The sequence below is a fragment of the Mus caroli genome, unplaced genomic scaffold (genome assembly GCF_978045245.1).
Source record: "Mus caroli unplaced genomic scaffold, Mus_caroli_1 scaffold_2, whole genome shotgun sequence".
NCBI lineage: Eukaryota > Metazoa > Chordata > Mammalia > Rodentia > Muridae > Mus > Mus caroli.
The window spans coordinates 166641992-166667166 of NW_028227257.1; the positions used below are offsets into that span (position 1 = coordinate 166641992).

Below are 25175 nucleotides of genomic sequence, written 5' to 3' on the forward strand. Positions count from 1 at the left end.
CTCAAGAGGGGTTGCCCTCCACCCCCTGATAAGCAGACCATCACATACTCAGGGGATGTCACCTGAACCTTCTCGCCACGTTAACTGGCCAATAAAAGGCTAGAACTGGTGAATGGGCAGTGGAGGAGAAAGGTGAAACTGGAAGTTCAAGAGTAGGGGACAGGTAGAAGGAGAGGAGGAAGGTGGGAGGAGAAGAGGGGATGGAAAAAGAGGAGAAGCCACAATGGACCAGAACCGTGAGGCCAGGAGCAACCAGTAGAAGGTACAAAGCTCTGAATTGTTAAACCAAGTCATATACATGCATACATACATATTTGCATACATACATATATAAATGTATACATAAATATGTTCAAAATGTGCTTATACACAGATAAAACATGTGCATATATATATAATATATACACAGTCATATACATATATATAATTTCAGAATTCAGCAGACAGTATTATTAGTTATTACTTAATGCTACCTTTTAGCCAAACTTTTATATCATTTATCTATCTTATGGTCTTCTTGACTTTGCTAGGCCATAGTGAGATACTCCAAAAACTGAATCTGAGTTGTCATACAGCTTAAATCTCTATTAACAACAGAAGCAATCACAACAGATAATAGTTGATGCAGAGAAAGAAGATCACAGCAGCATTGTCAGGCATCATCAGAGAGCCTCACCTTGCCTTTCATAACCACGCAGTCCTCCTGTCTGTTGTTCTCATGGCTTGGCTCTCCAGGAAGCCATTTAGTAAATGTCACTGGGGATCCATCACTCCACTCAAAGTACATCTGAATCTTGATGTCATTTAAACCAATCCACAGCTCATCATTTGGGTCTACACAGGAAGAGAATCACCTAAGTAGTTTATGTACTGTTTTCTAAAAATAATACACAAATACAACAGGAGTACACTTTCCAAAGGTCAGCAGAATGTCTGAAAAGGGTACTGGGCTTGCCAATTCAGCTCTGCTCCTTTGATCTCACAGAACTATCATAAAAGACAATCTATAAGCAGTAGATATATACCAACTACATATTATGATGTCAGTTCTAGGTTATTCAGTATTTTCTATTGTAAATGCGACTATACTTCTAGTATTATAATATTTCTAATATTATATTTTATGGGAGTTGTAAAAATGAAATGAGAAAACCCAATCTTGTGAATCGATGTTATAGTTACAAATAATGTATATTTCTGGAACTGCATACAGTATCATTCATAGATAGATAGATAGATAGATAGATAGATAGATAGATAGATAGATACACATATATAGATAGATATAGATATGGTAGTCAAATACTTAATGAAACAAATTTGTAGTGACTGAAAGATCTCAGGTTTTGTGGCTACGAATAAACATTTTCAAATTTAAAAATTAAATGCTATACAATTCAGTATCTATTTAACTTTCTCAATTGGGAAAAGCATTGTAGCTTTTGATTTCCATCTTTGACCAGTACAAGCCACTGACTTCAAACACTTATAAAGATGGCATTTGGTAGAAAAAGCTAAGTGGCTGGTTTTCTTCCTCCTGAAAGCTGTCAATCAACTTCATTTTTGGAGAAGTCCTCAAGTGGCCTTTTGCCAGCTCTAGCAGATGTTTCCAGCATCCTGAAGCACAGGGAATAGTTTCAGGATGGGTCCCTCTTCCTTTCACATGAGTTGGCAGATCAGGAGCTTTTGAGTAACAAACATAGGCTTCAAAGAGACCTTACATAACCTCAAGAACTTTAGAATAAAGACCAGTGTAAAATTACACAGGTATATATGAGGTTTCTGTGTATATTTGCTTTAATTTATATTTATTAGTTTCCAAAGAATTAGACTTTATTATGGCATTCCCATGTATACTTTTCTTACAAACCTGTTTTCCACTGTGTGCATGTGTGTTTCAAGTTGTTAAATCAATTTTCATAAACCAGTTAAACAGATTGTATGAACTGGAATTCATTTCTTCCATACTTGGGCTCCAAATTGTCTATTTTGTTCTTTATTTCCGTAACTAATATTAGAGGTTCTATCTCACATAACTAAATTAATTTTGAAAAGTTTTTATTTAGAAGCAGTAATCTTAATTTTATATTTTACTTTTATTGAGATTATTTTGTTCTGTTAAATAAGGAAATACTGTTCTAAAATACTATAAATGTTTTTAGTAACTTTTCTTTTTTTAAGATTTCTTTTCTTTTATGTGAGTTTTTTTCTTCATGTACGTCTCTGTACCAGGGGTGTGGGGTACCCACTATGATCAGAAGAGGGCATCAGATCTTCTGGAACTGGTATTACAAATGGTGACAAGCTGCCATCTGGGTGCTGTGAACCAAACTCAGGTTCTCAGCAAAAGTAACAACTGCTCTTAACAGCTGAGTCATCTCTTCAGGCCCTATAACTCCTTTTTTCCCAATGGAAAGCTCTCTAGTTCATTCATTTGTTCTTAGGCTGAGCTGAAATGAAACCTTGGTCATCCAACTTCCACAAATAATTACAGTAATAAAACACATGGCTCTGCTGAGGCGATATCATGTCACCGAGAGTAGAACAGACAGCCCTCTGCTATCTTAACTAGCCTGCTTCTAACATTGGTGCATGCCAAGCTTCCCAACAGGTCATGATAAGCTTGAGTGACTATTATTTAGATCTTCCCATTGAGATTACAATTCCATCAACTAATCTGAGTGTCCCAGGGTAGGTGAGCACAGAAAAATTAAGTTGTGCTAAAATGTTTATTTTCCTCTCTTTCTCTCTCTCTCTCTGTCTCTCTCTCTGTCTCTCTCTCTCTCTCTCTCTCTCTGTGTGTGTGTGTGTGTGTGTGTATGTGAGCATGGACATGTATGCCCAGGAGACAACCTCAAACGTCCAGGTTCCAACAACGAACTTGCAAAGCCCACCAGGCTGACAAGTCAATAAACATCAGGGACTGGAATGTCTCCATCTCCCCACTGCCAGGGTTACAAGAGAGCCACCAAACCCAGGGTTTACTTATTTACTTTTAGGAAGAAAACAAGCATTTAAATAATAATAATAATATTAAAACAAAAAAAAACAAAATAAGCAAACAAACAGAAGAAAAAGAGCCAAAGAAAACATAAAAGCAGCACCCAGTTGTATGTTCATTCTGGGAGTCCTCCTCATTCTACAATTTATGGTGATGCATCTCTCACATCTCGAGGCTGCAGAGCCTCGAGACCACATTCGGTCACATCCTCAGAGGCAAATGGTTTCTACTGGACCCTCGTACTAGGAACAATGGTGTCTGCAAGCTTTTCACATTTTTCTCTGCTCCTCCTGTCTTTTTTTCCTTCATGATTTGTTAAATGCCTTGTCTTCCCCTGCACCCTGGTAAAGGTTCAGGCAATATGTATCAGGAAGTGAGGCCCTCCATCACCACCATCCATTTCCTCTTCTTTTATTGGGTTGGAACTGGGAGGAGCTGCAGCTGCTCAGCAGCCCCATCAGTGAGAGAGGCAAATGGACGCCATTTAATCAACAAGGCCTGGGGGTGGGGGTGTCCTTCGATCTCCTAACCTGCTTTCCTTCAGAACAAACACTCCAGGGTCACTCAGCTCATCTAGAATCTTATTTCTGGGTTTTTATGTTCTCTATGTATTCTTGTAAGTGTACACCTAAAATTGCGATCACACTTCTCTCAAAGGTTTAGGACGACTGTGTTTTACAGTCACCCACTTTTTAGTATGTGTGATACCCCAGTAAAGAAAAGAAAATCTCAAGTATGAGGAGGTTTATTTACACTTGTTGTGAACTATAATATTGGCCTTACTGGGAAAAAAATAAAACCCAAAAATCAAAATGCACACACACACAACACACACACACACACACACACAGGCAGACACACAAAAATACACAGAGAGAAACACACAAAGAGACAGACAGACACTTCCAAATTTTACAGTGGCCAAGTTAAACACAGATACCCCCAAATCCAGATATGTGGGAAAATAATATTGAAAACTACCTATAAAGAGAACATTTTAAATTTTCTTTTTTTTTCTTTTCTTTTCCTTTCTTTTCTCTTCTTTTTTTCTTTTTTCTTTTTGGTTTTAAGGCGTTTATTGTAGAAAGGCAGAGAGAGGGAAAGAGTGGAGAAGGAGAAGCCAGCCATGGCCATGTGGAGAGAGGGGGGAACGGAAGGTGGAGAGAAGGGGAGGAAGGGAGCAAGAGAATAAGAGGTAAGAGGTCAAGAGCTTAAATTTCTTAATGATACAATTATTTAAACTACTATACAAGCTTTGTTGACAGAAGTACGATCTACTTAAATCTATATTGTCAATTGGCTATCAATTTAAATTTATTAACCTGAACATTTATGGCTATATTTTTGAGATAAGAGTGGTGAGCAGGCAGCTAAGATGAGGTTAGAGTCAGGAGGATGTTTCTCACCATATCCTAGCTGGGAGAAGATGAAGTCAAACTCCTCAATGCTGTGGATACTTGCCAGGTCCCCACCCTCCTTCCTACAGGCTTGCAAAGCATATTTCTGGATCTTCTTCTCTTCCCTATGGATCCTGTAGCAGTGGCCTGCATAGGGCCACCACTGATTAGGGCAGCCAGTAGGCACATCACTTTCTAGAAAGGAAAAAGAAGTTTAGAAAACATTTGAAAGAAATTTGTTTACGTTTGCAACATTTTCAACTACCTTGTATGTAAAATATTTTATCATATATATATATACATATATATATGTATGTATATATACACACACATGTATATACATATTATTCACAATTGTAGACATGAAAATAACATTCTTCATTTTATGGCATACACATTTATAAGAGATACATGAGAAAGAACTATTCTGTTTTGCTTGTTTTGTTTTAAAAGGAGCGTTTTGAAAAAAAAAAAGTATCTTTTACTTTAAAAGGAAGACTGGCAACAAAGATCACTAGGCTATCCCAAAAGCCACTGAAGAGAGTTCTTAAAAACTGTGATAAAGATGCTGAGATTCAGAGTTGATGGGGGAGGGGAGCTAGTCTCCTAGTGGGGACTGGGAAGGGCTCAATTATCTTTAAGACCAGGGTCCAATGAGTATATGGGCAACACAAATTGAAATTGTATTTCTTTTTTCATTTGGGGGGAAAGCAGAAAAATGGGAAGGTTGACCTGTGCAGAACAGGAAATGGTGTGATCAGGGTGCATTGTCTAAGATTTCCAACTATTCAATAAAAAATATTTTGTTGGAAAAAGATATATCAAAATAAAATGGCATCAAGAGCTGATGAAATCAGCACAATGTTAGTGTGGGTGTGAGGACCTAGATTCAAACCCCAAGGCCTCAAAAATAAATAAATAGACAAATGAACAAATAAACAAACAAATAGAATGTCAGCAAATGAGAAATCTAGTTTTGAAATGTGTGGCTTCAATGAGACAACCAACGGGTCGTCTAATTTTATCTGTCCTTATCACTGTCAAATCTGAACTAAGGATATGTGATCACTGTTTAACTTCGAGAAACCTGAAGACTGATGTCTAATCTATTCTCTAAAAGGCTGCAATGCACCTTGTTCTCATGGACAGTAAGGAAATGCCATCCATGGACAAAGAGCAACACTCCTAATGCAGGGAGGAGAGAGTGTTACAAAAGGAGTGGGACAGGAGTGGACATGAGGGTCACCAAGGAACCCGTGCAGTCATCATAACTTGAGCCTGCTGCTGGAGCCTCTGAAGTGACCCAACACCATTCGTTCACTCCCAAGAGCAGGGTGGCCATGAAAGTAATTTCAGTTCAGAACCTTTTTGAGCAAAACCTGAATTTGCCACAAGGGAGTTTTAAGCAAGTCACAGCATGTGAATCAAAGTAGCCATTTGATAGTTGTATATGCTTGGCCCAGGAAGTGGCACTATTAGGAGGTGTGGCCTTGTTGGAATAGGTGTGTCACTGTGGATGTGAGCTTTAAGACCCTCATCCTAGCTGCTTGGAAGTCAGTCTTCCACTAGGAGCCTTCAGCTGAAGATGTAGAACTCTCAGCTCCTCCTGCACCATGGCTGCCAGGATGCTGCCATGCTCCCACCTTGATGATAATGGACTGAACCTCTGAACCTATAAGCTAGCCCCAATTAAATGTTGTCCTTATAAGAGTTGCCTTGGTCATGGTGTCTCTTCACAGCAGTAAAACCCTGACTAAGACAAGCCACATACTTTTTTTTAAAAACGAGAACCCATATTAACCCATATTAAAATATAATATACCACTGTGTTTGGGATAAGGAAAAAAACAAGACACAAAAGCCACACAAAAATCATTATTATTTAAATAAATCAGTGTTAAACATCCTCCTTGTTGCTATGAGAAGTTGTGGTCAAATGTTACCTTGATTAGATGTTGCAAAAACTTTAAAGGTAATGAGCTATGGGGAGTTAAAATGAAAGTCTCTGAAGGGAGAGATACTCTCTTCTTCCCAGGATGTCCTTGAATCTGGCATGGGCTCTGACACACAATAAATGCACTGAGTGTTGGTTAGAAATGAGAATGGTGCTATATCCAACACAACTTCCTTTTGCTGCTTTACAATTACCGTTTTACATAAACTGTGCTATTGACGTAGTTTATATATTTAAGTGATCACAAATGTGCTGCTTCACTTGATATTAGTCCCTTTGGTCACCTTCTCATGTGGGTGGGCAGAAAGGTAAGACAGGGTCTCAGGCAGTATCCTAGTGAGGATGGCCTTGAACTCCTGTTTTTCCTGCTTCAGACTCTCAGCTGCTGAGATGACAGGTGCACATTCTCACAGCTGGCTCTTTGTCACTCTTTGAATCCCATTTCTCCTTAAGAGCAGAGACTGCCTAAGGCCTCTTTGTGCAGAGGCAATTTTTTTCCCTCTTAGTGCAGAGGCAAAAGTTCTAATTTGCATCATCCTAAGCTGAAGTGTTGTAAAACAAAATTTCATTCCTTAGTACAATTTCAATTCTTAATACTTTCATGAGTTGCCAAAAAAAAAATGGAAGGAAGGAAGGAAGGAAGGAAGGAAGGAAGGAAGGAAGGAAGGAAGGAAGGAAGGAAGGAAGGAAGGGAAAAAGAGGAGGGAGGGAGGGAGGGAGGGAGGAGGGAGGGAGGGAGAGAAAAGAGAAGAGGGAAGGTGAAGAGTGGAGAGGAAAAGAGAAGAAAGGAGAAGAGGGAGAGGAGGGGAGGGAAAAGGAGAGGTGGGGAGAAGAAGAAAGAAGAGAGGAAGGGAGTTGGGATGAGATGGGAAGAGGAGGGGTGGAGGGAGGAGGAGAGGAGGGGAAGAGAGGGGAAGAGAGGGAAGGGGTGAAGAGGAAAGAAGAGAATGGAGGGGAGGTAAGGGAATGGAAGGAGAGAAACAGAAAGGTTAGCATAGTCTAGATCCGCTCTGTGGGATGTTTAATTTTTCTGTCTAGGATTCTGATGAGCCTGAGAAGCATTTAAAAACACATCTGCTGTGGCTCTAGCCCTGTGGCAGAATGTTTGTCATCTGCTGTGGCTCTAGCCCTGTGGCAGAATGTTTGTTTATCATGCATGAGGTCCTATGATCAATGCCCAGCAGAGGAAAACACAGACAAAGTATGAAAACAGAAAGTAACCAACACAAATGAAACAAAGGGAGGGGTTTGGGACATAAAAGCACAAAAGATTCTTTGTTTTTGAAAGGGACCATCACTGTCCACAGTGTAGCTAGCGATGGAAGCCACAGGCATTGTTTTAGATTTGCTACTAGCTGTAGTAGATAGGAAAAAAAGTGTATTCGGTATATCCAAACTAATATCATTTTGATACGTGATCAACTAAAACAAGATTTTCCATTTATTCCCATGCTAAAGTTTTGGAAATCCAACATGTATTTTACATGGGCAGCATATCTCACTTCACACTAGACATGTTTCATTTAACCAAAGACCAATAGTTAGTAGCCACAAAGATGCATATTATGGCTCTGGAGCTGAGGGAACTATGGACACACAGGACTATGGCAAGGACTGAAGGGCACAAGACTGGATGCTTGCCAAGAGGGGCCACCAACTGGGAATGCAGCAACTTTTTCACAGGTGCAGGGGCTCCAAGAAGGGGAGCTGGAACATATTCTGCAGACTAGCCCAGCCTTGAACTCAGAGATCCGCATGTCTCTGCCTCCTACGTGCTACGATTAAAGGTGTGTGCCATCGCACTGAAAAAAATGCTACAAATTTAAATCTCTACTTAGAGGGGTTTGTCTGTGCAGTAGAATAATCTTGTCAGGATAACAATGCAAAGGCCAATGCTAGTGTAGCTGAGCAAGTGAATCAGGGGCAATAGTGGATTTAACAATACAAGCTTGATGATATAATGAGATTTTAAAGAAGAGTTACTAACATTCATAGTTTACAAACAAGGAACTTAAAACTGGTGGATTAAGCAATAAGGCCAAATTATAGAATTGTGCCTTTCATTCCAGAGAAACTTAAAAATAACTTTTCTCTAGTTCCCCAAAGTGGCAACTGCAGGTCTCTGAAAGAGAACTATATGAATTCTTTCAAGAAAGATTTAGCCATTCCTTTTGCAATAACAATAGAAGAGACAAGTTGCAAGAACAATTGAGGTCTCCACAGGTTCATCCACAATCACTCTAGAAAATCTGTAAAGTAGAACTGAACCAGGGGCCTCCAACCATATCCATAAGAATTCATAAACCAGGGCTCTCTACCATGTCCATCAGAGATTATGAACCAGGGACCCAATTTACATCCATCATGGATAATGTACCAAAGTCCCCATACACATCTACCAGTGATCACTAAATAAAGTCTTTCCCTCCAGATATTTACTTCCTAGTCTTAATTCCAGTTTTGTTGAGTATACACAGACTATATATCCTCTGAATTTCTCTTTCTTCTCCTATAACATGTAATAGGAGAAAATAATACCTACTTTACAAGACTGGAGATATAAAATTCTTTTTTTATTATTAGATATCTTCTTTATTTACACTTCAAATGCTATCCCGAAAGTTCCCTATAACCCTCCCCCTGTCCTGCTCCCCTACCCACCCACTCCCACTTCTTGGCCCTGGTGTTTCCCTGTACTGGGGCATATAAAGTTTGCAAGACCTAGGGGGCTCTCTTCCCACTGATGGCCGACTAGGCCATCTTCTGCTACATATGCAGCTAGAGATACGAGCTCTGGGGGTACTGGTTAGGTCATATTGTTGTTCCACCTATAGGGTTGCAGACCCCTTTAGCTCCTTGGGTACTTTCTCTAGCTTCTCCACTGGGGGGCCCTGTGTTCCACCCTATATGTTCAGGAAACATTAGCATACAGTAGGACCAAAGAAATGGACTTTTAAAGGGCTGGTGAGATGGCTCAGTGGGTAAGAGCACCTGACTGCTCTTCCAAAGGTCCAGAGTTCAAATCCCAGCAACCACATGGTGGCTCACAACCATCCGTAATGAGATCTGACTCCCTCTTCTGGAGTGTCTGAAGACAGCTACAGTGTACTTACATATAATAAATAAATAAATCTTTAAAAAAAAAAAAGATTTAAAAAAAAAAAAAGAAATGGACTTTTGAAGACATATCATGTTATTAATCTGTAAATAATTAATAATCTCTCTAGAATCATTTCATTCAGTTTTGATTGAGTATACATTTGATCATAGAGATCCTCTTACCTGAGGGAATGATAAATGGGTTCAAAGTATTATTTCCCTTTTTACAAATGTAGCCAAGCTTCTGAACACATTCCAGATTTTCCCACTTGGCATTTTTTCCAGGGTTTAGTGACACACAGCTCTTTCCAGGCTCTGATGATGGACTTCCTTTAAGCAAAATACAAAGTTAAATTGGGAATACCACACTCTCCTAAGTGGATGGCTTCCATTCACCAACCACCACACCTTACGTCGTCATCCTTGAGATTTAATGGATCCCCATCCTGTCTTTTGCTACACATTCACAAATTATTATTTACTGAGTGCAGAGCAAAAGGCATGGTGGGTATCTATTTGGTTACTTGTTGTGGCTTATTCCAAGGCTTAAAATGTTGAGTTCACAGCAGAGTGGTTTGAAATAACCACCTAGAACAATGGATAACGTTAGACCTTAAACTTTAAACAACTGTGATGATATATGATATCATGTATCTATATATATGATATATATATCATATATAGAATGGCTGAATAAGAATAATGTACACTGTCCCAAGCTGGCCATATTAATGTCAATAGTAACGCCCAAAACTAATTGAAGCTAACTAAAGAGAAGAAAATGAGAGGGATAAACACAGTGAAACAGATCTGGAAACCAATGTCCTACACTCCCAGAACTAAGATTCTTAGCACATTTAGTTGGATTCATTGAAGAAAAGCCTTTGGAGCTATCTCCTCATTCATTTCTTACAGGAAGCTGGTTAAAAATACCTGACTGGGTTGACACCTTTGGAAATATGACCCTATCACTACAGTCTATTATTACATCCTTCTACTACAATGGATACATGCATCTATCACTATATCCTCCAATGTATGATTTGTCTACTGCAATGCATACATGCATCCATCTACATCCTCTAATGTGTCATTTGTCTACTATAATGGATACATGGATTCATCCCTACATCCTCTGATGTGTCATTTATTTACTGCTATAGATACATGTGTCCATCCCTACATTCTCAGATGAGTCATTTGTCTACTACAGGGGTGACCAATCCCTACACTCTCTGATTTATCATTTCAACCCCAGTTTCCCAGAAAGTAACTTCATCTCATATCTAAGTCTGACAAATTAGCTACACACACAGCCGATAACTCTACTTTGTGATCTTTGGTGGATGTTCATTATGCACCAAAATTTCACGTTCCTCAGAAAAAGGAAATCATCTCAACTGCCCTTGGAAGTCTTTAACACAAACATTTCCAGGTTGTATAAATACTACACAAAGTAAAAACCCCCAAAATACATATAAAGATTTTTTTTTAAATCTTCTGATAATATGGCCAAGATTCTGTATCATTGTGGAAAAAAAAAACTTTCAAGAAACAATAGCACATTTAATACATACTGGTCTTAAATACTGTGCTCTTTGGTAAATCATATTATATATTCATTTATCAATGCAACACCTCTACCGACCTTGAGATAGCAGTCTTTACTAATCTGGTGACTATTATATGGTTGAATTTATATTTCTTCATCATTCACATAAAGTATTCTTAATTGCACTCCATATGTCTTTTAGAACATGAATCACTTAGTTTTCTGGAAACATGTAAGGCATTTTCCATCCCTATTACACCTTTTCTAAAGTTAATACTCAGGGTTTTTTCAGTGAGATCTAAGAGCACAAGGGGTTGTACACAACTGAGTAAGAGAGAAAATGGACTATTTTATGGCGTGGAGTACTTTTAACTACTAAAGATAAGAATGGACTGTAGTCCCCTACCATATAATCAATGCTGTCTGAAGCTTCTGAGGCCCGCTTCAATTCTCTAACCTCCCTTGAGCCCAAGAGCAGCAGAGGATATCATCTTATGAAGAAAGGGCATCTAGATTCATATGCACTGACAGTTACTTCCCAAATTTCAGAAGAAAATAAAGCAGAGTATCATTTCAAGACTCAAGTCATGGGGCTGGAGATAGCTCCGAAGTAGATTAACCAGTCACAATTTCTAGTACAAAACAATTCACATAACAGCCCTGTGCTCATCAGGCAGTGAGCGAACATGTTGAGTGGAATTTCATCGTGAAATATAATCAGTACCAACATATATTTTTTTGCACCACTGTTCATTGGGCCCAAAATTTTGTGCATGCCAAGTGAGTGCTCTTGCCCTGAGATTTCTGAAGCCTAATTAACTTAAGTAAACACATAACCCTAAATGTTGAGTCTCTAAAATTCTCCCCCTTGTTTAAACACTTTTAAAACTACTATTTTATCTTTTTCTTCTTGAAAGTAAAAGTCAAAGTATGAAACAGAAAACTTAACATATTTAAGCCAAATGCTTTTTTTAAGGAGTTTAATGGCTCAAAAAAGAAAGGAAGGAAGGAAGGGAGGGAGGGAGGGAGGGAGGGAGGGAGGGAGGGAGGGAGGGAGGGAGGAAAAGAATTGTGAAAAGGCATGACTTGCACATTTGTGGTTAGTCCTAATACTCAGAAGGCAGAAGCATAAGGATCAATTGCTTGAGATAATCTGGCCAATGAAGGAAACTAGGTTGAGAGTGGGGTTATGGGGAGAAGAGGAGGAAGGGAAAGGGGAGGAGGGAAGGGGGAAACCTCAGCTTTTTAAATACAGTCTCAATAGTGTCTGCAGCAAAGCTGATAAAACATGACTAATACACACTTATTTCCTGCTCCATGGCAGGAATCACTAATCATTAACTGTACTCTTCTGCAATAAGCCAGGCTTGGTGGTGTGCTATACTTAGAGAGACTAGAATCACACTTAATACCACTCGAGTATTAACAACTCATCCTACTACTCAACAGATGAAAACATTTCAGAACTGATCTTTATGTTTCTCTGAAGAATTGCTTAATATGTACAACTTATATACAGCCATCAGTCTCCTTTTGTGTTCTGTCATCTTGTATGGTGGAACAACATGAAGTGATAACAAAGAAAGAACAAAACAGCACACACACACACCATGAAAGTGTGACAAAATGGGAAAGCCTTTTCTAACTTCCAGATAATCTGAAGAAGAGTATTCCCCGCCTCTCTCTTTTATGATCAAACTGTATACTGTCAATAAAATTGTTAATAAATGTTTATGCTAGCATAGAATTTTATAATCTGTGGTTGAGACAGTATTTTAATTCAACTCTATTATATTATAAACAACCATAACAGTATTACCATAGGCTTTAAGATTACAGTAATATTAAAAATATCTCATGACCTAAGACAATATTCACCACCTAAAACAAATTCACCACCAACCCAGAATATTCAGTTCTCTTAAACTTATAATGTGAATTTATAGATATTACTAGATATGAACATATGTGCAAAGTCAGGCCTCATGACACAGGTCTGAAATCCCAGGTACTCAGGAGGCTGAGGAGGAAGGCTCCCAAGTTCAAGGTCTTCCTGAAGTAGAGAAAATTCAAGGCCAGTCTATGTAATGACTGTCAAATTAAAAGTATATAGAGGGCTGAGGACATAGCTCAGTGGTTGTCTAACATGCACAAGGCCCTAGGTTCTGTCCTTAGTATCCACCCAAGTGTGTTAGATTATTGATGCGTATATAACATTGCATATATAAGAAATATATATGTATCTTATCTATAAACACAGTTTAACTGAATTTTTAAAATTCAGGTAGGACAAGAGAATCCCAAAATTTAGGGAGAACAATAGTCATACAAAAAGTAGAACACTTAAACTTTACAATTGTTGTGTCAAGGACAATGGCAAAGTTAACACAAAATACATATTAGTACTAATTCTATTATCTTTAATCATACTTAAAAATAGCTACAAAATATGCTTTTGAATGTAAAACCTTCATAAACTACTTAGAGAGTGTAGACATCAAACAGAAGTGAGTATTGATTGTCGTGATTATCCTGGGAGACAAGTCCTTATCCCAGGAAGCTAGCCCTGTTTAAACTTGTTCTTTAGAATAATCAAATCCAGGTTGCAGATTTCAAAGCATGATGGAAAATGAACTATGTTCCATTAAGACTTTCTGAAACCAATATGTAACATGAGGAAGACCTTTAAGATATCTCAGTGAATTCCACTCAGCCAATAATACTCAGGCATGCTTACCTGGTAGCCAGTTCAGATACCGGAATGGGCTTCCTCCAGCCCACTGCCAACCAGTGCTTACACTCAGGCTGTTGAGTCCAATCCAGAGTCCTGAGCTCAAGGAACTGGTTAATCCTATAGGGCAAAAACAACACAAACACAGAACAGGCATTGAGAAATGACAGTGAAATTAAATCCAGAATTAAATGTGTTAATCCAAGTTGTCAAAGAAGGTGCTGGAAAGATAGCTGAGTAGTTGAGAGCACACACTGCTCTTACAGAGGACCCTAGTTAGGTTATTAGCACCCATTTTGGGAGGCTCACAACCATCTCTAACTCCTGCTCCAGGGGATCCAAGGCCTTCTGGCCTCTAAACGAACTTGCATATACATATATACATGCATGCATGCACACATGCACACACACACACATACATACACACAGAGAGGCAATAAAAAATAAAATCTGTTTCTTAAATGTGAGGGAAGTAGTGATTAATATCGCTAAAACTTTATAATTTACAACAAGTAGAGCCATGACTTCCACTGGTAGGCAGAGAGTGCTATGAAAAGCTAGTAGGGCTCTGGGTCAAGGCTCCACCCAAAGGTCATCCATCACCTTTACCATTGTCTACTCTCACACTTCTTATGTGGACATAATGGTGTTAACTCATGGAACATGAGTAACTTTCTTACTTCTTTAAGAGTAAAAATAAGATTTATTTTATAGAGAAGCAAAGCTCCTCTATGACAGACAATTTTTACTAAACACTTTGAATGGCATTTTCATAAATCATGACCTAAACTTTGTATTTCAGAACTTATTTTGAGAATTTTATAATATGTTTTAAGTCAATTTTGCTACTTTTAAATGGTGATTAAACTGTAATTTTTGATATTTATGCCAACACAAGCAATGTTTTCTTTAGGCAGATAATAAATAATAACCACAGTGGTTTTGACTATTGAAGCTTAACATGGAAAAAAAATAAAAATGCCACATGGACCCACTAACATATTTATGCCAACACAAGCAATGTTTTCTTTAGGCAGATAATAAATAATAACCACAGTGGTTTTGACTATTGAAGCTTAACATGGAAATAAAAATAAAATAAAAATGCCACATGGACCCACTAACATATTTTAAACCTCTTACAGGTTGTATCTCTAAAAAAATCAAAAGTCAGGATTTTTTAACTTCCCCAAATTGTTTTAGTTACTGGGAAACAATTGTTAAATTTATGCTTCGATTTATTTAATAAAATAAAATACATGTTAAAAAACAAATTCATTAGTTGATGCTCAGCAGTACTGGTGGAATATTTTCCTCCGTAAAACATGCTGGTAGAAAGAGTTAGCCATTAAGCACTTATAAAATGTAGAGGTCAACATTTTCCCATTTTTTTCCAAGGCTAAAAGAAACAACATAGAAGAGAAAGCACAAAGAAACCAAGAGCCAGAGGGTGGAGATGTGCAGCAGAAAGATGGCTCTGAACATGAACCGACATTATACTCAGGACTCTGCAACAGTGGTTATCTGCACGAGAGTGGGGCCCTCAGTATGCCATCACGGGTAGGAGAGGGGATCCTGAGACCACACCCTTCTTTGAGGGACTATTGGACATTAATAGTTGCTCTAGGGAGGGAGAATCATTTTCTTCACGGGTATACAGCCACTGGTAAGTTGCCCTTACTCCAGGGAATAACCTCCCGCCCGTGCTCAGTCAAGAAACTCCAACTAAACGTAAGACGAAACACACAAAAGGAGACTTGAAATGGGCGGGGCCTTGGTGAGAAGAAGCACGCCAGCAGACAGTGATTTCTATATGCAGAAATTGTATATGTGACTGTGGCGTGAATGTATGAAGTTGTCAAATGACAGATTTTAATTATTTGTAAGTTATACATGTGAAAACATTGTTTTAAAAAATATGATAAAGCTGAACTTTGACCCAGGATCCATATGACAATAATGCTCAGATCCCATAGTTGGGAATCAATAAAAATTCACTCTGAAGTATATCGAAGCAGCCACTAAATTTGCTGCTAGGTTTCCATTAGCTTATGTATGCATACGTTAGTGTCTTATATGGAAAATCTGGAAACGGGACACCACGGCAATGTTAAGGTCAGACTTTACATCTATTCACGCCAATTCCAAACACACTGTGCTTTCTTGGGGAACCATGCCTTGCACCTTGCCTGTGGCTTGTTCTCATCTAACAAAGGCATTACAAAGAAAGACTCACCTGAGGGTATTGGTAAGGCTGATATTCATTAGTTCAATAGAGATTTATTCAGTTTTATTACTTAACTGTCCCAGTATTGGAAGCATGTGCTGCAAAATCAACTCACTGTGATTTTTTTTTAAAACCTGATATTCTTTCTGACAGCACCTTGCTATGGAGCCCTGGTTTGCCCAGAAGTCACTAGGAAGACCAAGCTGGTCTCAAAGTCACAGAGATCTGCCTACCTCTGTCAAGCACTGGGATGAAAGATGTGTGCACCACACCCAGCTCTACTATGACACTTTAACATGAACTAAAAATATGACAAAAATAGAAAGGAATTGAATACTGATATTACATTTCAATGGCAAATAATTCAAATTCAGTTATTTTTAATGTATTTTGCCTGCATGATATCTATGCACACATGTGTTTGGTGTCCAGGGAGACCAGAAAAAAGTCACTGGGTGCCCTAGAACTGGAGATTTGGTTGTAAACTACTATATGATTGCTGAGAATGGAACCTATGTACTCTGGAAATATGCCCAGTGATCCTTTTCTGTGGGGCTATCACTCCAGCCCTCAGTATTCTTTATCAGGCTTCCTAGAAGAAAACAGTTGAAGAGCTAGCACAGCTCTCTCAAGTACATTATATTTGGGGAAGCATCTAGTCCCGTTCCTTCATGGGACAGCTAGGACAATCAACGATGGACAGGTTAAACGCCTTGCTGAAAAGTTATATAGTAGTTGCATGGGTCAGAATCAGAACCCAAGGAACAGTTGAGTATTTCCAATGATTTGATGCTTTAAACTTAAATTTCCAGGAGCTAGAGAGATGACATAGTGATTAACAGCATTGATTGCTCTTGGATAGGCCCAAGATTCAGCTCTCAGTTCACAACCATCCGTAACTCCAGTTCCAGGAGAGCTGATGTCCTCTTGTGACCTCCATGGGCATTGGTCACACATATGGTGCACATACATACATGCACGAAAAATACTCATACACATGAAGTAAAATTAGAAAATCTCGAATCCAAAAATGTCAAGAGGGGACAGATTCACTTAGTCTTAAATCTGTGTTATAAATATCAAATACTCTTTATTAAAATAGATGGTGAATTTGTGTCATGTCAATTTTATAGTTTTTTTGTGCCACTGATAACTCCTTTTACTTAATTTTTAGTATATTATTGAAATTATTTTGAATAATGTATCATCTCTTTAGGATGAGGAAATGAGCTAAAAACTGTCACCTCACTCTTAATGCAAGAGAAAATATATCTCTAGACTGTGCTAAGAAATATACAGGGATCAATACTGTATAGATATTTTCCTGTATGTTAGGACAATTACTATTGAATGTTAGATTTTTTATCACGAATTCTAACATAAATAAGGTTATACTAGCTTGAATAATAATCACTCCTATATTTCCAGGGGATATAGTAGAGAAAATCCTCTTTTAAAATACCATTTCAAGTTGAACATGGTGATGCATGTCTTGAACCTTAGCATTCAGGATGCTGAGCCAAGAGTGAAGAGGTAGAGGCCGAGCCAAGCATGGTGGCACTACCTTTAATCCCAGCACTCAGGGGGCATAAGCAAGCAACTCTGTGAGTTCCAGGACAGCCAGAGCTACACAGAAAATCCCTGTCTCAAAAGCAACAACAACAACAAACTGGCTTAGGATGAGACCCTACTTACAAGTCAGCTGTTACCAGAGTCCTGTGGCACTTTATAAAATATGAGCAACTAAGGAGGTGAGTGCGAGACATAATAGTAAATGATTGTAATTCCAGCACTCTCGGCTGACGTAGGAAGATTGCTGTGTGCTTGAAACCAGCTTAAGTAAGTACCTGGTACTTAAGCGTAAGTATCAAGCCAGCCTGGACTACTTAACAAGAGTCTGTTTTAAAAACAAACAAACAAACAAAATGCACAAGGTTTTCAAAGCTATGATAAACTCAATGATTAGTGATGAATTAAAGTGTGTTTTGTATCACACTTTTTACCACATCTGACTTCATGAGAAGCAGCTGTTTAATAAAACTACCCTCTGGCAATCTTAAACTCTGTGCCCCAGACCCCAACCCTGGCCCATACTGTACCCAGATCCTGGACCTGGACTTTGCAAGCTCAATGGGGCTTCTGTGCTTACCTTGAGAACCAAACCAATACTTTATCATTGTGTCTTCAAGATAGTAATGTGCTCAGGGATTATGCATGATGGCTGTCATTCCCATGACTGTTAGCAGCGACATGCTGAATTGACATTAGTGATAGTGTGATTTGGAAACAAAATTCAAGTCATGTGCTAAGTGTGTCATTTAAAAGTCTGGCATCTGTGAGGTTCCATCCTCATCACAGAAAAAAGAAAAAAGGAAAGGGGAGGGGAGGGGAGGGGAGGGGAGGGGAGGGGAGGATTACTGAATGCAGGCAGGTATCACCCACTCTCCTGCATGTGTGTAATTTTATAAAGGGTCAGACCAAGAATTTTTATTTTAGTGATATAAATATCAATTATCAATTCCACAGGACATTTCTGGTGTATTCATTGTATAATAATTATATAATGATGCATACTTTTAAGTCTACTTTTGAACTTAGTTATAATAGGGACTGTCCATTATTATACCCATATCTAGATTTTTTTTTCCGACACACTCATTTGTTTGTAGAAAAGGAAATTGGTTCACACACACACCAGGGTCTCAAGCCAAATATCACTTCCTCCAGCCCTTTTCAGTTCTGTAAGTGTTCAAATTACACATAGTTATGAATCAGGTTTAGGAACTGAGGATTAAATAGGGCATTCTGATATGCATGTTTCTGGAGAAAAGCTGAGGCGAAGACAGCATGGCAGTGGGCCGTGTGCAAATAAGTATAGGGTAGAAGCATGCCACCCTGTGGGCAGTACAGAACCACACTACAAGTTAGGAAGGCATTTACTGGCATTCAGAGAGTCTCATGATCGCATTAAGGTTCTCCCTGGTACTTTGGGCATACCTGATTCCTGCTATTTTATGAGTGAGACTCGGGCAGGATAAAACGGAAGACAGAGATGGACTCCAATTTGGCCCATTTTTATGAACTTAAAGCATGAAGCAACTTACCTCAGCTTTCGCCCACTGATCTGCCATGCCCTCTATACAGTGAGATAACAATATTTATTTTCAAGGTTAATGTGGGTTTCAGAAGTAAATTCCAGTGTCTGGCACATGGCCCCTATCCAATAGAGGACAACAATTTGCTTGTTTGCTTGCTTGTTTGTTTGTTTGTTTGTGGCCTCAAGTTTCAGATTGTTCCACCTTGGCCTTTGAGCATGGGGATGACAGGTGTCAACCACCACACCCATACTAACAATAATTTCTAACTTCAGAGTCATCGCTCTGGTGTATGCATATTTTAAAAATCCTGTTTGCTTTCCAAACTGCTCTAGTAAAATACACCTTATTTTTATTATGGGTTGTTTTCCAGTTTGGATGCCTATTTCTAACAACAGAGCAGATCACAAACACCCATCTGCCACACCATTATTCCCTAGATTCCTCCTCAGTAAGGGCCTAAGGATATTGAACACTGAGTATCTTTCTTCTTGAGAAAGGAATGTCTTTCCTCTGCTTAAGATTTTTGCATTGGGTCAGCCTGGGTGTACTAACAGAATACCCACTGCAACGTTATCCAGATAGATAGCCTGCTCAGTGATTACAGGAATAAATGTTTCTACTTATTTAAAGTGTTTATAAATAGATTATGGGGAATTTGTGCAAAACAGTAAATAGGTAATAAGAACTGAGGGGATAATTTCACTAATAATGTGATTGCTACGTTACAAGAACTGAGATTTATCACCAGGGGCCATGTGGCGGAGCATTCATACAGTCCCTGTGCCAGGGAAGCAAAGACAGAAGGATCCCTGGGTCTCAGTGGACAGTCAGACTAGTCTAATCAGGGAGCCCCAAAAAGAAAAGGTAGATAGCTACCAAAGGATGCCACCCAACGTTGATGATCTGAGTCCAGGGCAGGACCCACACAAGAGTTATTGGCCAACAAAAACTTCATGCCATTGGTTTTGTTTTGCTTTTGTTATAGTAGTGATTTATTTATTTATTTATTTATTATTTTTTATTTTTAATTTATTTATGATTTTTGAGTGAGAACATGAGGCTGGATGGGGAGGGAGAGAGGGAAGGAAGGAGGGAGGGAGGGAGGGAGGGAGGGAGGGAGGGAGGGAGGGAGGGAGGGAGGGAGGGAGGGAGGGAAGGAGGGAGGAGAGAATCTAGACCTGGAGGCGTTCAGGAAGCAGAATGAGTATGATCAAACAATGTTGTGTGAAATTTTCAAAGAATAAATAAAAACATTATTTCTTTTAAAAAATAAAGCGGCAGGCTTCTGAGGCACATCACCAAAGGATGCAAAGGATGAGCTGTGTTTTCTACATGCACAGGACACAAACGGATGTAAACCTGTACAGACACACAAAATGTAAATAAATATCTCATAAAAGTGCTAATAATAAGACGAGAGAAATGGAAAAGATTCCATTCAGTGTGCAAGGTTTGGGGGATTCTAGATTTAAAACGTGGTGTGGCAGAGAGACAACCATGCCACCCATGAGAAACCAAAGACCTTTGTTAAGAGGCAAAATGCTTCCATGGTGAGCTGTAGGTGGAGAGATGGCATCCTGGAACTGGGTAAATGTGTTTCATGATTAGAAGTTAGGGGTCAGAGTATGTTGTAAACAGCGCAGTCACAGGTCTAAGATCTGTTATGTAACAGTAAAGCCAGAGGAACTGGAGGGAGCAGGCTTTAACAATGGGGAAGAAGAGGTGTTTACTAATATTTGACCCTATTATCCACTTCCCCAAGTGTGGCTTTTTATTGACTTTCTGTTTAGTTTTATATTTGAGGCAGATAGCCTGTAGCTCAAACTGATCTCCAACGGACTATGAGCTGGAGGGTGACCTTGAATTTCTGGTCTTCCAGCCTCTATGTTCTTCATGTTGGAAATATAGGTGTGCTCCACTGCAGTGGTTGAAAAGAAAAGCACTCCCTCCCTTAGGTCTACTTATTGTAGCACTTGGTCTCCAGTTGGTGGCATGATTTGGGAGGGTTGTGGCCAGCTGTGCATTGCTAAAGGAAGTATGTCAGTGGGGGTAGGCTTTGCTGTTCTATAGACCAGTCTCACTTCCTGATTTCTCTCTCTCTCTCTCTCTCTCTCTCTCTCTCTCTCTCTCTCTCTCTCTCTCTCTCTCTCTCTCTCTCTCTCTCTTCTATGTAGCTCAAAATGTGATCTCTGTGTTTCCTGCCTGCTAGGTCAGCCTCATGCTCCTGCTGCCTTGCCTCCCATGTCATGATGGATTCAGCCCCTCAACAATTGTAAGCCAAAATGAATCCTTTCTTTCCTAAGTTACTTTTGGCTGGGGTATTTTATCACCATGGCATAAAAATAAATGATATAATTACCATTCCCATTTTACGTTTCTGTGGCCAATGTTTTATTTTTCAAACACAGAACAATTCTCTTGGTGTGTGAAAGATGGGAAAGAATTCTAGAAATCAAACCCCGTTCTCCTAGTATTGCATGCTATAGTAGGAGAGATAATTAGAGATTGCTATACTATACTATTGCATGCTATACTAGAGAGATAATTAGAGATTGAATGTATATTGTCTTCTCAGTCAAAGGCTAGTTTACAACTTGGTAATAGATGTTTTGAAAAGCCAAACAGTACACTGTAGAAATAATACAGATCTGGGAGCCAGAGAGGCACAAGGCAAAGGGGACTTAGGTTTGCACAGGAAGTATTGACTTGTCTCTGCTCCCAATCATTCATTTCATTTTCTCATCTTAACCTCTCTGATGCTAATGAGAAATGTTTGGGACGATGGAACATGGTTGGTACTGCTGGATCCAAAACCACACCATTCCATGACAGTGGCTGCCTTTGTTCTTTGCTCAGTTCCATCTTCAGAACAGTTCTTAACATGTACTCTAAAGACAGTCACAACTGATAAAGCAACGTACAATCACGAAATGGCAGCTGCTTGCCATCTCTGGGGCTGCTTTCTGAACACAGAGTTCTTATATGAACTGCACCATCTGCTTGGGGACAAACTTTTTCGTGACAGTCATAATACCTCTTAGTATCTACTCGTAAGTCACACGCTATGGAAACCAAGTAACCTGGTTGTTCATACGATTGTGAGTTCTGTCATTACCTGTGAGGTACATTTGCTCGTGGATCTCCGTGACACTCAGGAGGTCAGCATTCTGCTGCTTGCAGCTTGCCCTTGCCTGATGCCAGGTTAAAGCAGACTTGGAGTTTATCTGGTAAAGAATGCCGGTCAGTGGATCTTTGTTCCATAATCTCTCGCTGCCCTCAACTGAGAAAGAAGACAGTGAGTTAGCTGTGTTACACTTGGGAGATGTGTCCAGTGAACAATACATTTTGTAAAACCATCCAGTTCTCATGATTACATCTTCTGCTGTTGTCCCTTATTTTAAAGCCTGTTTTTCACTCCTGAGATGAAGAGCAGATTCATCATGAGCCAACTTCATCTATAATGTTCTATATGCCTAAGGCAAGAAAGAGAGACCATCTCCCTGTTTCACTGCTGAGACATTTGGACCAGATGATGGGGCAGACACCAGGAAGACAATTCAGGATGTCAGCCCAGTGTTCTGGAGCAGGGAATGAAATAGGTAAGGAAGAGAAAATAAATGAGTAGTTTTTGTGGCCAGGGTCTCTCTGGTTCCAATTGCTCTTTAAGAAAGAAGGGCATAGGCTGTAGAGATGTCTCAGCTGTTAAAGGCTAGGCTCACAACCCAAAATATACGAAAGATGGGCATAAGAGGGAAGTTCACAGGTTTCTTCAGGCAGGGTGATTGGAAAGTGACCTTCAGAGCTCCATTTTCTCATCATCAGGACATACTTGGCCTACGTCTTAGCAATAGAGTGTGTTAATTGTTAGGCTTTTTCTCATACTTAAAAAAAATGGTCATTTTAGCTTATATTGACCCTGTGCTGTTATATTACTGAAAACTTGGTAGACTCTAGAAAAGGCTGACACTATAGATACATGACTATTATTTATAACATTTTACATGTAAGATATTTGGAAGCTAGGAAATTAAATGTTTTTCTATGTCCCTTTCTTCTTTTTTTAATGAAACAAAATTCTGCTTATAACCCTGGGAAAGAGGGTGTGACCTTCTAATTTATTTACCAGAGAAAGAAAAGGAATTATATAATTATAACAATTAAATAATTATATTAATAACAAAGCATTCAGCTTGCTAAATTGTCTGTAGCATCTAGTGGATGGCATCATAATTCTTAACACTCATTGGAATTGTGTTTCATGTCTGATGAGGAAGTGACAATAAGAATGTTTTCGGATACACATATATACCATGTCCTATGAATTGGCATTTGTAGTAACATGCCACATCAAAGAGGAAGAAAGGCAATGGCATAGAAATGTCCAAAGTCTGTTGTTGTTGATGATGATGACGGTAGTGGTGGTGGTGGTGGTGATGATGATGATGATGGAGATAATGATGGAGCTATAACCCTGGCCTCTGAAGAATGTAAGTGGGTACTAGACTACTGAGCTCCCCCTGCCCAGCACCAAAACAGCTATAAAAATCACAGTATTCTTACAAAAAAATAAATTTCTATTACTAATGTAAAACTTAGAATGGTCTAATGTCTGACAAATTTAATGCTTGTGTAAATGAGACTTGACAGTGAGACAGATTTTATGTGAAGGCAAACATTCTAAAGACTATTTAACAATCGTGGGGTTTGCTTAGAGTAAGGTAGAAGATGTAACTGTTAACTAAAGGAGGGTGTTTTCTTATTTGGGAATAGTCAAAAGGATGTAATGGCCCCCCAAAAAGATGAAATAACTCTCCTCTTCGTTTAAAGAAAGTTTCCCCTACATTTTTGATCAAAGGGTTCAGACATATCTTTCAGTGGACATACAGGTGTGCTGAGTGTGCAGCTCCCCAGAGCTCAGCTTCCAGCAGTAAACCACGAAAGCCGGTGGGAAAAGCCAAAACTGCAAGCTATGGACAATCGGGAGGATGGGGTCTCTTCCTTTTCCTCCTCTCATGATACATGAAAACGAGTGTCTAAATAGAAGGCATTACAATAAGCAAACCAAAGGACAATGGTGGGAGGTGTTCCGTGTCACTAGCCCAGTAACTCTTTGCTCTATATCCATCCTATCGGGCTGAAAATATAAAATAATAAAACAATATAAAATAAAATGTTGCTTTGAATGAACCACAAAGCAAAATTACAAATTTATGCAGAAGAAAATAAAATAACTCTTCTATAGCTATTTACCTTTCACATATGTTTTCTATCAGGGAAAAATATATCATTTGGCTACATAGAATACACAGAATTAACAAGACAGAACAAGAATACTGCTGTGCTGTGTATACTGGAGACTCCCTTTCCACACACATGCAAGGACAACAACTCCTTCTTTGTGTCACTGACATCCCATTTGTGGTCCACACTTTCTCCCTTGCACATACATGCAACAAGTCTCTAACAATATCAACATCAGTAAGTCGGGGATACTATAGTTGGACTCATGGAACACATACTCCTAAGAAAAATTGTGACCAATTTAGAAAATATCACCTTTCCTAAGTAGACAACTTACTCTTCACTAGTTGGAAAATAGATATGCACATAAAAAACAAACAAACAAACAAAAAACCTTCACTTTTTCAAACAAAAGAGTTCTCTTTCAAAACACTAGAAATCTGTAAACCTTGAGTGAAAAATCAAATTTCTAAATATTGACATGAGATGTAGATACATCTACCTCCATTGAGACCAGAGAATTGGATCATCATGGATTTGAAGCCTGTGAGCTTCAAATGTTTTTATAAATACATCTACCTCAGTCAAGGCCAGAGCATGGTATCATTATTAACTCAAGTTTACTTTTAATAATATGAATAGGAATTATAAACCCAAAAGATCAAGTAGGGAAAATTCTCCGAAGTCTGGCTACAGTCTGACATTAAGAGATTTTGCTTAGCCTTACTGACTTAGAATATTGGCATAGTAAGCATCCTGATCACAAAATAATTAGTAGAAAACAGTTGTTGTACCGTGAAAGGCAGCCTGTTTTCTGGTTGAGCTAAGTTTAAACCCTAGAGACCCAGCAGGTTCCTGCAAGGGAGGAAGGTCGT

At 38.9% G+C, this 25175-nt stretch overlaps 1 protein-coding gene across 1 annotated transcript in view; it reads right to left on the reverse strand.

Moving 5' to 3' along the window:
* Positions 1 to 25175, reverse strand: part of Mrc1 (mannose receptor C-type 1) — an 86768-nt gene that overhangs the window by 45889 nt on the left and 15704 nt on the right. The window contains exons 4-8 of the mRNA XM_021155588.3: positions 22175 to 22339; positions 13741 to 13854; positions 9635 to 9781; positions 4408 to 4593; positions 677 to 834 (exon numbers count right to left, since the gene is read on the reverse strand). Coding sequence (XP_021011247.1) covers positions 677 to 834; positions 4408 to 4593; positions 9635 to 9781; positions 13741 to 13854; positions 22175 to 22339 — 770 coding nt within the window. The remainder of the gene's footprint in view (positions 1 to 676; positions 835 to 4407; positions 4594 to 9634; positions 9782 to 13740; positions 13855 to 22174; positions 22340 to 25175) is intronic.